This window comes from Ovis aries, chromosome 7 (assembly GCF_016772045.2).
Source record: "Ovis aries strain OAR_USU_Benz2616 breed Rambouillet chromosome 7, ARS-UI_Ramb_v3.0, whole genome shotgun sequence".
Classification (NCBI taxonomy): domain Eukaryota; kingdom Metazoa; phylum Chordata; class Mammalia; order Artiodactyla; family Bovidae; genus Ovis; species Ovis aries.
The window spans coordinates 36,205,817-36,220,200 of NC_056060.1; the positions used below are offsets into that span (position 1 = coordinate 36,205,817).

A 14,384-nucleotide genomic window follows, 5' to 3' on the forward strand; every position below is an offset into this window, starting at 1 on the left:
GACTTAGCAGCAGCAGCATTCAACATTGTTCCTTCACATTTCCCCAGTGGGCTTAGCTTAAGGCCTCTAAGCCTTAGTATATTTATTTTTTAAATTCTGTTCCTAAAAAAGAAAAGAAAAGAAAATTCTGTCCCTGATCCATAGTAAGCCCTCAGTGTTTTATTGTTACTGCTGTTGTTACTTTACTATTGCACGGTCTTTCAGACCAGTTTTATAGCCTTCATTCTCCCTGGAGAGACCACTCTTGGTGCTTTGTGGGTCTCTGAGGGGTGCGCAAACTTATATTAGAACTCAAGGGTATACCTCTGGAAGTGTTAGGTCACAAGAGGACTCCCAGTGTAGATCACACAGGATGGTCATGCAAAGAAGGAAATTTAAACAAGATGTCTGACTCACATCCCAGCTAATTTTTTTGATATTTATTTGGATGCATTGGGTCTTAGTTTCAGCACATAGGATCTTTGATCTTTAGCATGCTGGATTTTTTAGTTGTGGCATATAGGATCTAGTTCCCTGAGCAGGGATCAAACCCAGGTCCTCTGCATTGGGAGCACAGAGGCTTAGCCACTGGACTACCAGGGAAGTCCCCCAACTAATTTTCAAACATAGCATTTATGGTGCTCTTTTCCCCCCTAAAAACAATACATGCTCATTGCAGAAAACGTTAAAAATAACATTTATTGAGTTTCTATTTATAAAATTAATAGTAACTATTGAGTAAAACTTAGAAAACACAGAGAGCTTACAGAGGAGGTGCAAGGGCCTGTGTGGGGCCTTGAGTAGTCCCTGGGGAGGAAAGTGAGGACGTGATGCCCGGAAATGGGCCAGGATGGCACTGGACACTGCTCCTCGTGCTGAGTGTCCAAGACCACCCCTCTGTCTCCACAGACAGACCAGCTGTCTAAAGACTGGGCCCGGAAGTGGAACGAGTGGCAGGCTCTCATGGAACATTACAGAGTGGACATCAACAAGAGGCAGGCTGGGCTGGTCATTGACTCCAGCCTGCCACACCTGATGGCCTTGGAGGACGATGTGCTCAGCACAGGTGTTGTGCTCTACCACCTCAAGGTGAGCAGGCGGGTGCACCCCCCCTCCTTGAGCTGCAGGCCCCAGAGGTGCAGGAGGGAAAGGCCAGTGGCAGCCGAGGCGGCAGAACTGCCCTCAGGAAGCCAGGTCTGCCCACCAGCTGTGATCTGTTTCATTTTTGTATGAATAGAGCAGAAGACTAGAAATCAGAATTTGTTTTTCAGCTGTTACTACTGTCACTCTTGTTTTTGCTTTCTGTGCCTCAGTTTCCTCATTTAAAATAAGAAAGATGCTGCTTATATTCCTTTTCTGGCTTCCTAAAGCATAGGAATGCACTCCTAGAGGTGAAATCCCAACCTCATAATTCCACCAGCACTCTTGAGCGCTCCCCGCAGATACAGCCAGCTCACAGAGGGCTTTCAGGGGCTAAAGGGATCAAAGGATAAGAAACAGTTCCCTTCTAGTACTTTCCCACTTCAGTCAACCCCCCTTCTCCATTACTAGGTTTGCCTGGGAAAGAAGAGAGGAGAGAGGAAGTTGATTTAGGAAGTTTATAAAAAGCATGCAGAACTCTGGAGAGCTGGTGGGCTAAGGGTGACCAGGGTGCGACATGCAAGCATCCAGAGGAAATAGAATGACGTGAAGCCCTTCTGTAAAGACCTGGCTCCCGTCGTTCTTTGTCACCTGGAGGCCGCCTTACTTCTAAATAAAGCATTTTGAGAGTTAGTGACACATGGTAGGTAGAGTCTTATATCCTGTCCTCATCAAAAGCGTTTGTCCTATTGTAGAAGGACAGTCCCCATGGATGGGCTAAACATACGTTGAAGTGAACGTGTTAGTCACTCAGCTGTGTCCGACTCTTTGCAACCCCATGGACTGTAGCCCACTAAGCTTCTCTGTCCATGGGATTCTCCAGGCAAGAATGCTGGAGTAGGAAGCCATTCCCTACTTCCCAACCCAGGGATCAAACCCGTGTCTCCTGCGTTGCAGGCAGATTCTTTACCATCTGAGCCACCAGGGAAACATATTGTATGTGGCCAAGAGTCCTATGCTCACTGGAAATCCAATCTGCATTTTCATAATTGTCCCCAGCATGTTAAACCGACATTTAAAAGGAGCAGAGTTTATGGGGATATGTGATGCTGCCTTCATCCCTGGAGAAATTAGGTTGCTGTTGCTGCAGTGCCTGTGGTGGGGAGACCTCAACAAGACTCATGCACTTATTAGCAAGTCTGTGTTCTGAGGCTGAGCCCTCGGGGAAGTTGTCAGAGACTGAGCCTCCCAGACAGAAAGTTAAAGTAGCTTCTTTTTTGACACAGCATAAATCATCTCAGTGAAAATGCTCCAGGCAGAAACAGCTGTGACTTTAATAACAAATCTAAACACCAAAGGCAATCGATCGTTCCGTTAGTCAGAGCCATAGGGAAAGATTGGAGGTCAGGAGAGACCAGATGGAATAAAACGCTTAGTGTTTGAGTAGAACTGATGTGATGCATTGACTGGATGTGGAGTGAGCAGATGAAGGCAGACATCATGTGACAGAGTTAGGGTAGCAGCAGAGGGCTGAAGGATGAGGGCAGATGGAGCTGGAGGCAGGAGATGGACGATCCTGGGTCACTGGCGCCCTTGTCAGTGCACTGAGGGTCGCTCCCTCCCTCACACACTGGTAGTGAACCTAGGCATGAGGCCCCAGTCTGCTTTTGCTGGGGAGGCTCATCTAGGTTGCAGTGTGTGGGCTCCTCTAGTTGCAACGTGCAGGCTTAGTTGCCCTGAGGCACGTGGGATCTTTGTTCAGAGACCATGAATCGAACTCACATCCCCTGCTTTGGAAGGAGGATTTATAACCACTGGATCACCAGGGAAGTCTCTTAGTCTGCTTCTAATCCTGGCATTTCTATGGGTTTTTACCCATTTCCTTCCTTTTCACTTGTTTACATCCTGGGTTGGGTAGTAGTATAACAGTAGTCATTCTAGATTCTCTGTTTTTATTTGCTAACTTGGTTCCAAACCCAGACCTAGTCCCTAACAATGGCCTGGGAGCTGTTTGCCTGAGTCACCTTGGGAGGCAGCTTGGGTGGGGAGTGAGCAGTGAAAGGGTGGGAGGAGCACAGGTTATTGATATCCTGGACTTCACCCTCATAACTGCCTTTGTTTTGCTGTTCCTCCCAAGAAAGAGGCATAAAGCAGCAGGTGCTGGCTCAGCCCACATTAAGTGAGATGCCAGCACGTTTTGGGTGGTTTCTGCTCTGCAGATCCAGAGGCTGGGATGTGCTGTGGCCTTTATCCCTTTGGGAGGAACGTGCCTCATCATTAGGGCTGACCCTGACCCCTTGAGAGTAGTCTTGACCCCTCTCCCTCCATTCTGGCTGGTGGAGTCTAGAGCCTGGCATCCATTGGCTCATGCAATCCTCAGTGGCTGAGCAGGAAAGCCTGGGTTCTGGAGAGTCGTGGATTTTGGGAGGGAGCCAGATCCTCATTTATTACTTCCAGGAGTCTTTCTTCACAAGTGATTTTGGGAGAGCTGCAGGGCCCTCCCTTCTGGCTGTTGACAGTGAAGCCTAGCATAGAACTTTCTAGTCACTTAACAAGCATTGGTCACCAGGCAGGTGGTTTGGTGAGGTTGGAATAGCATGGGCACGGGACCAGGAGAGAAATGAATTCTAGCCAGAGTTGTCCTGTGTCGTCTGTGGGCCCCCAGGGCCGCTTATTTCCTATCAGCTTCAGATTCCTCCTCTATGCAGAGGATCATACTACTACATTCTAGGTGTTAAAGTATTAAATGAGAAATGTCTGTAAAGCATTCGGCGCAGTGCCCCGTACATAGGGGATAGTTAGTAAATGATAAACACAGCTCTAGACTCAGCTCTAGACTCGCATCCCCGTTGCCACGTCACTGCCTTCCTCAAACAGAGCTGTGCTCTTAAACTGTGTTGGTATGGTCTCTACTAACCCAGTGATTCACTGATACTAACTCCAGTTTCTACCTCCTCTCTTATACTCTCTTTCAGTCTTTTTTAATTCTAGATGTGTTTTCCTCCTTTTTGTGCTTTATTCTTCTTAGAATCTGGTGTCTGTTAAACTTCATCTGCGGATTAAGAAGGTAAAAATCCTGTGCTTCCATACATCGTCATAGAAAGCATGTCTCTTTGAGACTGACTTGGACCAAACTTGGGCCACACTAACCTTAGTCCCTGGGAGAAAGCCGTACTCATGTGCCCACTTCCTCAGGCTAGAGAAGCTCTGACTGCCTAACTCGAGGCTACAGGACAGAAAGGAGCTGGCCAGTGCTAGCTGCTGCTGCTGTTAAGTCACTTTAGTCGTGTCCAACTCTGTGCGAGCCCATAGACGGCAGCCCACCAGGCTCCCCCGTCCCTGGGATTCACTTTGCAAAAAGCTGTCCTGTACTGTTTTGCCCACACCTTCCCAGGCGCATCCTGGGCTGCATAGCGAGTGGGCAGAGCAGTCAGAGTAGCCTGGACCAAAGCTGAGAAGTGGTGTGGAAAGGAGGCTGGGGAGGGCATGGGGAGACAGTGTCAGTGCTCAAACAGGTGGACTCTCCTTTGGGGCAGGGCTGCATCCCTTTTTATTCTCCTTAAAATGGCTTTGTTTTTCCGTTTAGGAGGGGACGACAAAAATAGGAAGGATTGACTCGGAGCAGGAACAGGACATCGGTGAGTGACAGTGTATGGGTCTGATGCTCTGTGTAGGTGATCATGCCTGACGGGTTTTCTTTCCGAGGAAGCTGAGGGTTCTGAGAGGAAGGAATCTTGGAGTTCTGAAGGGCTGCTCCTCTTTTGCTGCCAGGCTGTGGGTCTTGGACATGAGAGGAGGTGACACACACACCGTGGGGCCCTCTGGGTCTGGGTGGTTTCAGGTGGTGGCTCTTCCTCTTCTGTCATGATGTGAGATCTTCCAGAAGTGGATTCTGATCTCATCAAAAGAAAGGCGGAGATGTTTCCTGGGCTATGCCTCCACCCGAGTGACCGCCCCACCCCCACTGCCCCCACTGTCTATAGTCCTGCAGGGTCAGTGGATCGAGAGAGACCACTGCACTATCACCAGCGCCTGTGGGGTCGTCATTCTACGTCCTGCCCGCGGGGCCCGCTGCACAGTCAACGGCCGAGAGGTCACCTCCTCTTGCCGTCTCACCCAAGGTAGGACTACCCGTAGCCCAGTTTATGCCAGCATGAGTGGTGGACCAGCTCTGTTCTCAGTCAGATCCAGAGGGCTCAGTGAAGCAGGCTTTAAGAATGGAACCACCAGCCTCTGCACCCAGGGATCTGAAGATTTCCTAATATGGTCCTTTTCCTGTAAATAGAGACCCCAAGTCCAGGACCCCCGAGCAGAGAATGACTCTCTGAAATTAGTACCTGTGTTTGTTAGCTGTACGTCCTTGGGAAGGTCCCTGAGCCTCAAATTCCTCATTTAGAAAATGGGGATAATAATAGAATCATTGTGAGGATTGAATGAGCTAATCTGTGTAATGTTCTTAACAGTGTTCTTTTCACTCAGAAAACACTCATAATGATGATTAATGCTATTATTACTACTACTATTAATCTATTCAGATTCTGTGTTCTTTGTGGGTGAACTTGGGTACCCCTTCTTGCATGGAGTATTCCCTGACTGCTCCACCTGGAGCTCCACTTGCTTTCCCCTGGAATACCAGGGCTTCTCCTGTTCATCTCATTAGTTCAATGCATATGCTATATGATATCCAGGGAGTGCAGATCTTACTGACTCAGCTAAATGATCACCTTACTGAGGGTGGGACTTTGTTCCCCAGAACAGTGCCCTGCACATTACTGTACTCAGAACATGAGCTGGGGCTTGATTTTAGTTTGGTGTCTATGCCACAGGAGCAGTCATAACCCTGGGGAAAGCACAGAAGTTCCGGTTCAACCACCCTGCAGAGGCCGCCGTCCTTCGGCAGAGGAGGCAGGTGAGCACATGGCGTTCTCCACGTGGCTGTTGACCTCCCTGCTTCGCCTTTCTGGTGGGGGAGCCGAGCTACGTCTGTATCTGTTGGGATAGGGGTGAGGAGGCTTCCTTCCTTATCCACAGGTCGGAGAGGCTCTTGGTGGCAGTGGCTCTCTGGAGTGGCTGGACTTGGGTGGAGATGTCGCTGCCTCCCAGATGTGTCTCTGCCCTTTGCTTTGGAAGGAAAGGTGAGAGAGAGTTGCTCGTTCTACTGTGGAGCCTATTGGTTTTGCTTTTAATTCATTACAACATGGAGCAGGGAAGAACTGAGTGTAGCAGCCAAGTTGGGAATGAAGCCTGGCCTGAACCACCTTGGGTGAGTGGTCTGAGGATGGTGAGCTAGCCGCTCAGCCAGTGGGTGGCCGGCCAGTGGTCATGGTCCTCATTCCCTTCCCCTTGGATGTCGCACTTCCTTCATCACTGAGAGAGGTGTGTACTAATATCACTTGATGTCTCCTGTGGCCACCTTCTCTGTCCACAAGATTTACATGTGGTGTGACTGTGGATATCTGTTGCTGCTTTCAGACCTGCCTCCCATGGATCCCATTGAATTCTGGCCTGCCTGTGTGTGAGCTCACAGATGTGTCAGTTAACTTCCAGGACCAGCTTCCTCTGAGTTTTTTAAGTTATGGTAGGATTGAGAAGCCTCTTTCCCTCGTAAGCAAGGGTTCAGGAACTCTAGGAACAACATGAAACTATCTTGGGCTCTTGCCCTCATCTACCTGCTTTGCCTGCCTTGAGACTGTGGAGTATGGAGTCAGTTTTCTATGTGATTCGTAGCAACTGCTTTTCTTCTTCACAGTCGTCCTTTGTCCACTTCAGTGAAGGAGCTGCCTCCCAGATCGAGATGCCCTGTGGGTTGGATACTGGGAGCAGTGGTATCCTTCCGTTCTGAAAGCCACCAGTGTCTTGTACCTTGAGGACTTCCTGTAGCAAATGTCAGCAGGGAACCTAGTGTCTGTGAGGCCCTGGTGCGGGGGGGTTGTCCCACACCGTGAACTCAGGGTGCCTGTGAGGGTTCTGACAGCCCCCCGGGCTCCTGTTGCTCTCTCCTCAGGCCAGGAGTGGTGATGGAAGCTGAGGAGAGTCTTGGGTCAGACCTTGATGGCCAGATGAGGGTGAGGACAGGAGTGCCCTGAGCCCAGGAGCATGAGCAGCAGGCAGGCGCTCCTGGGAGGGCTGCTGAGGCCTGGAGGACAGTGATCCCGGCCTCAGGGAGGATGGCCAGTGTAGGGCAACTGGGGGCCCTGAGGAGTGGCACAGAGTGGAGCGCATCAAGACCAAGGTGAGCTCAGGGCTGAAGCCAGGGCTCTTGTTTTGTCAGAATGACCTCCCTTTTTGTAGTGAAGTCATGAAAGGGGGCCTTATCATAGGTAAGTTCTGTTGGGAAGACACACTGAGGCTGTGTTTCCCCCAGAGTCCAGAGGTTTACAGGAAATGGATCTGCAACTTACTATTTTTTTAATTAAAATTATTTATTTATTTAGGCTGTGCTGGGTCTTCGTTGCCACGTGGGCTTTTCTCTAGTGGTGAGTGGGGGCTACTCTCTAGCTGAGGTGCTTGGGCTTCTCCTTGTGGTGGCTTCTCTTGTTGGGGATCACGGGCTGTAGGGTGCGTGGGCTTCAGTAGCTGCAGCGTGCAGGCTCAGAAGTTGCAGCTCCCAGGCTGTAAAGCACAGGCTCAGTAGTTGTGGTGATGGGCTGAGTTGTTCTGCATCTTTTGGGATCTTCCAAGTCAGTGATAGAAATCTCCTGCATTGACTTCTATACCACGGAGCCACCAGGGGAGCCCTGGCTTTGCAACTTAAAGAGCCACAGATACTTGAGGAGATATTGGCATTGGGTAAAGTAGCCTTACCTCCTGGCTCTACAACAGAAAGCTGTGTGATCTTAGGCAAGCTAAGTCTCTGAGCCTGTTTGCTCACCTCTAAGTAAGGGTGCTACCATCTCTGTCCCAGGGGTCCTTGTGATACAGGCTGAAGGAGCGGGTGCACATGGAATGCTCTGCCCAGTGCCCGTCACCCCACAGCCCTGCTGCCCTGGAAGGTGGCCTCCCTTTTGTTTTCCTGTCCTCGTATCTTGCCCTAGCAGACCCATTCACCCCAGAAAAACACTGGTCTTCTGTCTTTTTGAAGTCTTCTCAGGCTCTCTACCCCCATGGGCATGGACGTGACCTTTCAGCAGCACCAAGAATGACCCCTTTCATTAGAGGACAGAGGGCGACTAGAGAAGCAGGCCTCTCCCCTTTGCTGCCTCCGATCTTTAGCTCCAGCCCTGGGAGCCTTTGGGCTGGGTGGTCCTACCCAGTTGCCATCACCCGCAGGCATGCACCAGCAGTGGGTGGGGTGGGCTCAAGCCTGTGATCTGCTAGACGGGCTGGAGAGACCGTGAGCATGAGGGGCCCAGCACATTGTCAGCAGGGCTCCCCATCTGGGCGTGTGTCTCCATGAGGGTCTCTTATTTGCTCTTGGGTGGTGTAGGCTCCGACGCCTCCTTGTGTCCCAGGTTTCCTTTCCGTCCCCTCTCTCTGGTGGGGTGCTTCTCTGCTGGGAGCCTGAAAAGCTAGCGCTGACTCTAGAGCAAGGGAGGTTGGCCCGTTGGCAGTTATCTGGACCTGAGACCAGTTTGTCCTTGAAAACTCTTTGTCATCTGTGTTCTTAGCATTGTCCCATTTGGAATTGGGGAACTTAGCCTTAAGTGCCTAGAACCCAGGGACACTGTTGCTGCTGCCACTGTCACTGTCTCCTCTGCAAGTGGGTGCCTCTGCGTTTCTGCTGCAGAAGCCTCCAGAGCTGAGCAGCCAGAGGGCCTGATGGAGTCCTGGCAGTAGCTGGAGGTGCTAGGGTTCCCCAGGGTGAAGGGTACCATCTGAGAGGGACAGAGGTCCTCAACTGCAGGTAACTGAAGACTGGTTCTTGGTCATCTACCCAGCATGGAGCATTAGGCCAGCATGTTCTTTTTCACTTGCTTTCTGGGAACTTGACAACGTGCTCAGCACAGGAGCCGTTTTTAGTCTGATGGTGTGTGACTCAGGCGAACGTGCAGGGTCTGTGGGGATTCTTCCAGACTGCCTCTCCTTGCAGGCCTGCTGCCACTGTTGGGTCTGCAGAAGCTGATGGCTAGCTGCAGCTTTCCCCGGGGGAGGATAAAGGAGCTGTCTTCTAGGGAGAATCTGATTGTACTGGGTTGGAGAAAAAGTTTGTTCAGGTTTCCATAACAGCTTGCGAAAAGCCCAAATAAACTTTTTGGTCAACCCAATAAATCTGAGAGTCAGGAAGGAAACTGAGTACTCTCCGGGAATTCAGAATAAATGTCTCCTCCCTGTCTCTTGTAATTGATGGTCTGGATCTTTGTTGGGTATGTCTTAAGACCCTCTGATGGGTTCAGGTTTGTAATTCATCCATGTCCGGGCTCAGATACAATTTGGAGCTGTGATGCAGGTATGATACATACAAGTCTATGTGTAAAATGTTTTTCATCAACTGTTTTTTCTGTTTGTGTGGTGCTCACTGGCTTTTTATTCCATTTGCTAGCCTCTGCCATACGTGTTTTCTGTACACTCCACTGTGTGTGTTTGGCCTTTTGATCCCAGCAGCAGCACCCGTCTTCCCCAGAGCACCTGGTGCAGGTCCCTGGACCCACTGCAGTTTGAGCCCCACACAGCCTCCTTTCCACAGAGGAGCCTGCCACTGTGTCCATTCCCACCCACGCCCCTGTGCTTGTATTCACTCTCCCACCCATCCATCCTTCACTGTCCTCCTCAGGTTACAGTAAGACATCTTAATTTCTTCTAAGTCAAAAGCAGCTGGATTGTGTTTTATGCTTTGCTGCAGCTATTCAGCTCTGCCAGCAAGGCACAGAAACCCCCTAGACAATACATAGACCTCAGGTGTGGTTGGGTTCCAGTAACTGAATCACAAGACCAGGCTGTGGACCATGTGGCCCACAGGCTATAGTTTTTGGACCTCTGCTTTCATTCTTCTCTACAAGGTGGTAAATCTCCTAAGTGGAGTGGACTCCTCAGAGCGCATTGCTCAGCCAGTTTGCCATCCGCTTCTGGTGTCAAGTCACTGAGTGAGTTTCCAAGCCTGAGAGCCATGGGCTCCTGGGGCTGGAATGAGGGCCGAGGGTAGGCTAAGCACAGCCAGATCCAGCTTATGTGTCAGCTTCCAGCAAACACTGAACCTTCCTGGATGCTTCCCCTCTCACCTCAGAGCAGAGCCCCATGCATTTGGCTCTTTTAGAAACCTTAATGACAGGAATGGAGAGGCCCTGAAGAAACAGGATGGGAGGCCCATGCATAGAAGGCATGTGAGACCAAGGGAGAAGTTAGCATGAGGGGAGAAGCTGTCAGTCTTTGGAGGAAGGCTCTGACTCGTCAGTGGTCCTGCAGGAACCTGGTGGCAGAGTAAAGCATGACTGAGTCTAGAATTTTCTTTTTCTTCTTTCGGTAGAGGTGCTGGGGAATGAACTTGAGTCCTTGTACAAGCCAATAGAACCTTTGAAAATTTTGTATTATTGGAAAATTCAGCTGTACTACAAATGATTGACTCATGGCTAAATCATGTTTTATTTATATCCCCAACATGTTCCCAATGCCTCCCCACTGGATCTAAACACATCCTGGACAGTTTCACCAGTAAACACATCAGCAGGTGTCTCTGAGAGGTGAGGCTGAGCCTAAAGGTCTTGAACCCTCTTGCAGGGCTCGCTCCCCGAGACCAGCCCTCCCCCGGGGCCCCTGGGGCACATGCAGGTCGGTGTGTGTCTGAGTTCCCTCTCCTCCCACTACTAGATTGAGAGGTGCAGTCGTGGGCTCTGAACGTGGATGAGAAGTTCCGTTCCCACCATGTTCCCAGAACTTCTGCTCTACTCTCATTATGCCACATTTTCAGCAGATACCTTTTTATTCTCTTCTCTCTCTCTTTTTTTTAATGACAGGGTTTCTTTATTTAGCTAAAAATTAAATAATTTAAAAAAAAACCCAACCACTTTACTTTGCTGTTTTCCTTAACCAAAATGAACCTGTGTTTCTGCTGAGCCCACAGCCTAGGAATCTGCTAGCCTCAGGACTGCTCTCCCCTCCCGCACTGTGACATCACCAGCTGCCTGTGACACCGTGCCGGTGTGTCCCAAGCTGTCAGGAGTCCGGAGCCCTCTGCACCCTGTCCAAGGCAGGGTTCCCTGGGAGGGGCTGAGGCCACTGTGGTTTGTACTGAGCTGTGTTTGCGTTTCCCCCGGGTGACCCGGCCCCTGTGACAGGAGAGCGCTGGGAGAGCAGAGTAACAAGGACCACTGGCCACTGAGGGCTGGAGAGACGCCCTGTGGGACCCAGATTCCGCAGCAGCAGCAGCAGCACCTCGTGGGGGATGTGAGGCAGCAGATCCTAGTGGGACAGATTAGAGCCAAACAGGAAGCGGAGCCGAAACAGCTGCACACCGGCCTGCGGGTTGAAGACGGTAGGAGCCTGCTTGCCATTCCCATCTCTCTGTGCCCCCCCGCCTTCTGTATTCTTTCCTTTGTTTTCTTTGTGATATGATGGAATCTATGGTATTAGGGGTTCTCTCCCCTCTTTTAGAGACCAGGGGCTCTTACAAGGGGCTAAAAGCAAGAGTAAGGAAACAGCCTCATTTTGGCCCCTCATCGGGGTGATGGTTCTCCTGCCTGCTCCTTCATGTGCACACATTTGTCCAGGCTCTGCTGCTGGCCCGTGTGTGTGCCTGTTGCCCTGCTGAGGCCAGGGGCTACATCTCCTTGCCGTGTGGTCAGGGGGGCCGTCACTCTTGCCCCAGAAGGCCCTGTGGCCCTCATCCCGCCCTGTCAACCTGGCCAGCTCTTCACTCTGCGCAGGTACAGCTTTGGCCAGAGGTGCCTGAGTCCAGGGAGGGAGGGAGGGCTGACCTTCTCTTGGGGTGTTTTTGGTTTGCAGACCAGCTCAGAGGAGAGACCTGGCTGGCCAACCTGCGGCAGCAGCCACAGCAAGACCACGCAGCAGAGAAAGAACTTGAGGCTGCAGTGCCTTCTCATTCGTGGTGCCAGACAGACCCCAAGACTCAGCCGTACCCGCAGGTCCGAAGCCAGAGCAACGTGGTGCACCCGCAGTTCCTGCGGAGACACGAGTGGAACATCCGGCAGAGAAGAGCCTCATTCAAGCTGGAGAGGGTCATCAAGAAGCAGAGGCTGCTGGAGGCCCACAGGGGACCGGAGCAGCTCAGGGCACTGTGCTGGCTCCAGGATGACCGCCTCCGGAGGACCCCCTTCCCAGCCCTCTGCCCCGGTGCCCTGATCCCAGGGCCTCATCGTAGAAGCAGGTTGACAAGCTGCAGTTCTCTGCGCCTCCGAAGGCCCTGCAGCAGGCACTCAGCCCAGCTGCGCAGGTATAGCCCACGGAGGCCGCCTGAAGGCACTGGCTGAGGTTGACAGCGCCTTCCCAGGGCCTCAGTTTCTTCCATCTGTGAAACGGAAAGATGTGTCTGCTCTTCTCTTGCTCATCGCTTTCTCTCTCTTCTGACCACTCTCCTTTCTCTATAGTTGGACTCTTCTAAGACTGCCCCTGCCACACTTTGAGCGGCAGCTCTTGCTTCTTTGGTGACATCTCCTGAGGGAGAATCTCAGCCTCGTCTTCCCTGTGCTCCAGACCATGGCTGTCCACGTATGCCTCCTTGTGTAGCTGCTGCCCCAACCGCAGTCTGTTCCCGCACCATTCCCCCTTCCCCTCCCACCCACCCAGCAGCTCTAGTCAGCGGCTCAGCCCCCACCATATTGAGCATGCGGAGCACTGTCTCTCTGACTTCTGGTTCAGTTTGGGCTCCTCCTTTTTTTCTCCTTCACTCCTCATGTTCAGTCAAGGCGAGGATATGCTGTCTCCCCGACTGCTTGGAACAGAGGGCTGTGTCCACCTCTTCATATGCTCTGGGCCTAGCACAGGGCCTCGCCCGTAGTAGGTGCAGTTAATGTAAGTGTTATGTTTGCTCACCGATCACTCATAGTCTTCAGACAGTGTGAAACATTTCCAACACACAAGGTGGGAAGAATCATGTACCTGTCACCCAGAGCAGGTGTCACGATTTGCTTTGTCTCCCCTCCTTCATTTTGCTGATGAAGTATTTTAGAACAACTCCTATACAGCATGTCATTCCGGTCCTACAGCAAATATATACAGTTCTGAAAAATAAGGGCTTTCTTTGTAACCATATTGTCATCACACCCAACAAAATTAAAATAATAAGTATAATAAAAAACCTAGGCCATATTCAAATTTCTCTAGTTGCCTCAAAATATATATTTATAGTTAAGATCCAATAGGATATACACACTGCATGTGGTCACTATATCCTTCAAGTTTCTTTTAATCATCCTTTTTGGCTTCTTAATAATTTGTTCATATCATTAATTTGTTAAAGTGGGTCAGTTCTATGCGATGTGCTTCCTTATAGACTTGTTTGTTTGGGTCCTTGTAGAGCCGTTTCAGTTATTCTTCAGTTCCTCATGTTGGAAGATTTCCCTAAAGGTGGGATTCGATTCAGATTCCGTCCAACCTTTTTATAAGTAAAGAAAATGAGGAACACAGTGTACCCGGGGCTGCTTTAAGAGCCAGGGCTCTAGTCTGCAGTTGTCTTGTGTGCCTGTAGAGCTTTCCTCTGACCCTAAAGGCCATGAAATGAAGTGACAGTTGCTCAGTTGTATCTGACTCTTTGCAACCCCATGGACTATACAGTCCATGGAATTCTCCGGGCCAGAATATTGGAGTGGGTAGCCATTCCCTTCTCCAGGGGATCTTCCCAACCCAGGGATCGAACCCAGGTCTCTCATATTGCTTGCAGATTCTTTACCAGCTGAGCCACAAGGGAAGCCCAAGAATACTGAAATGGCTAGCCATACTGGAGTCGGTAGCCATTCCCTTCTCTGGTGGATCTTCCCAACTCAGGAATCGAACCGGGGTCCCCTGCATTGCAGGCAGATTCTTTACCAACTGAGCTATCAGGGAAGCTCATAAGACCTTAGGGACCTAGTTTTAATGATTTTATTTATTTATTTTTGCCTGTGCTGGGTCTTCACTGTTGCATGTGCTTTTCTCTAGTTGCAGCAAGCAGGGGCTCCTCTCTGGTTGTAGTGCATGGGCTTCTTGTCGTGGCGGCGTCTCTTCTTGTGGAGCATGGGCTCTAGGGCATACAGGCTTTAGGAGATACGGCATGTGGGCTCAGTGGTTGTGGCTCTCAGGCTCTAGAGCACACCCTCAGTGGTGGCTCAGGGGCTTAGTTGCTCCACACCATGTTGGATCTTCCTGGACCAGGGATTGAACCTGTGTCTCCTACATTGGCAGGCAGATTCTTTACCACTGAACCACCAAGGAAGCCCTGGCCTAGATTTAAATCTGTT

General features: G+C 50.8%; 1 protein-coding gene across 10 annotated transcripts in view; it reads left to right on the top strand.

Annotated features, from left to right (window-relative positions):
* Positions 1–14,384, top strand: part of STARD9 (StAR related lipid transfer domain containing 9) — a 113,805-nt gene that overhangs the window by 76,369 nt on the left and 23,052 nt on the right. For 5 of the 10 annotated variants that reach the window (XR_009601473.1, XM_042253036.2, XM_027971713.3 and 2 more), the window contains exons 16-22: positions 889–1,068; positions 4,646–4,697; positions 5,043–5,180; positions 5,886–5,968; positions 6,091–6,194; positions 11,268–11,464; positions 11,935–12,382. Coding sequence is in view for 9 of the 10 variants with exons in the window: in XM_042253036.2 (XP_042108970.2) it covers positions 889–1,068; positions 4,646–4,697; positions 5,043–5,180; positions 5,886–5,968; positions 6,091–6,194; positions 11,268–11,464; positions 11,935–12,382 (1,202 nt within the window). In the remaining variant the exon portion in view is untranslated. Of the gene's footprint in view, positions 1–888; positions 1,069–4,645; positions 4,698–5,042; positions 5,181–5,885; positions 5,969–6,090; positions 6,195–9,086; positions 10,674–11,267; positions 11,465–11,934; positions 12,383–14,384 lie in introns of those variants that run through there. The other 5 variants (XM_042253037.2, XM_042253041.2, XM_042253042.2 and 2 more) reach the window with 5 other exon arrangements.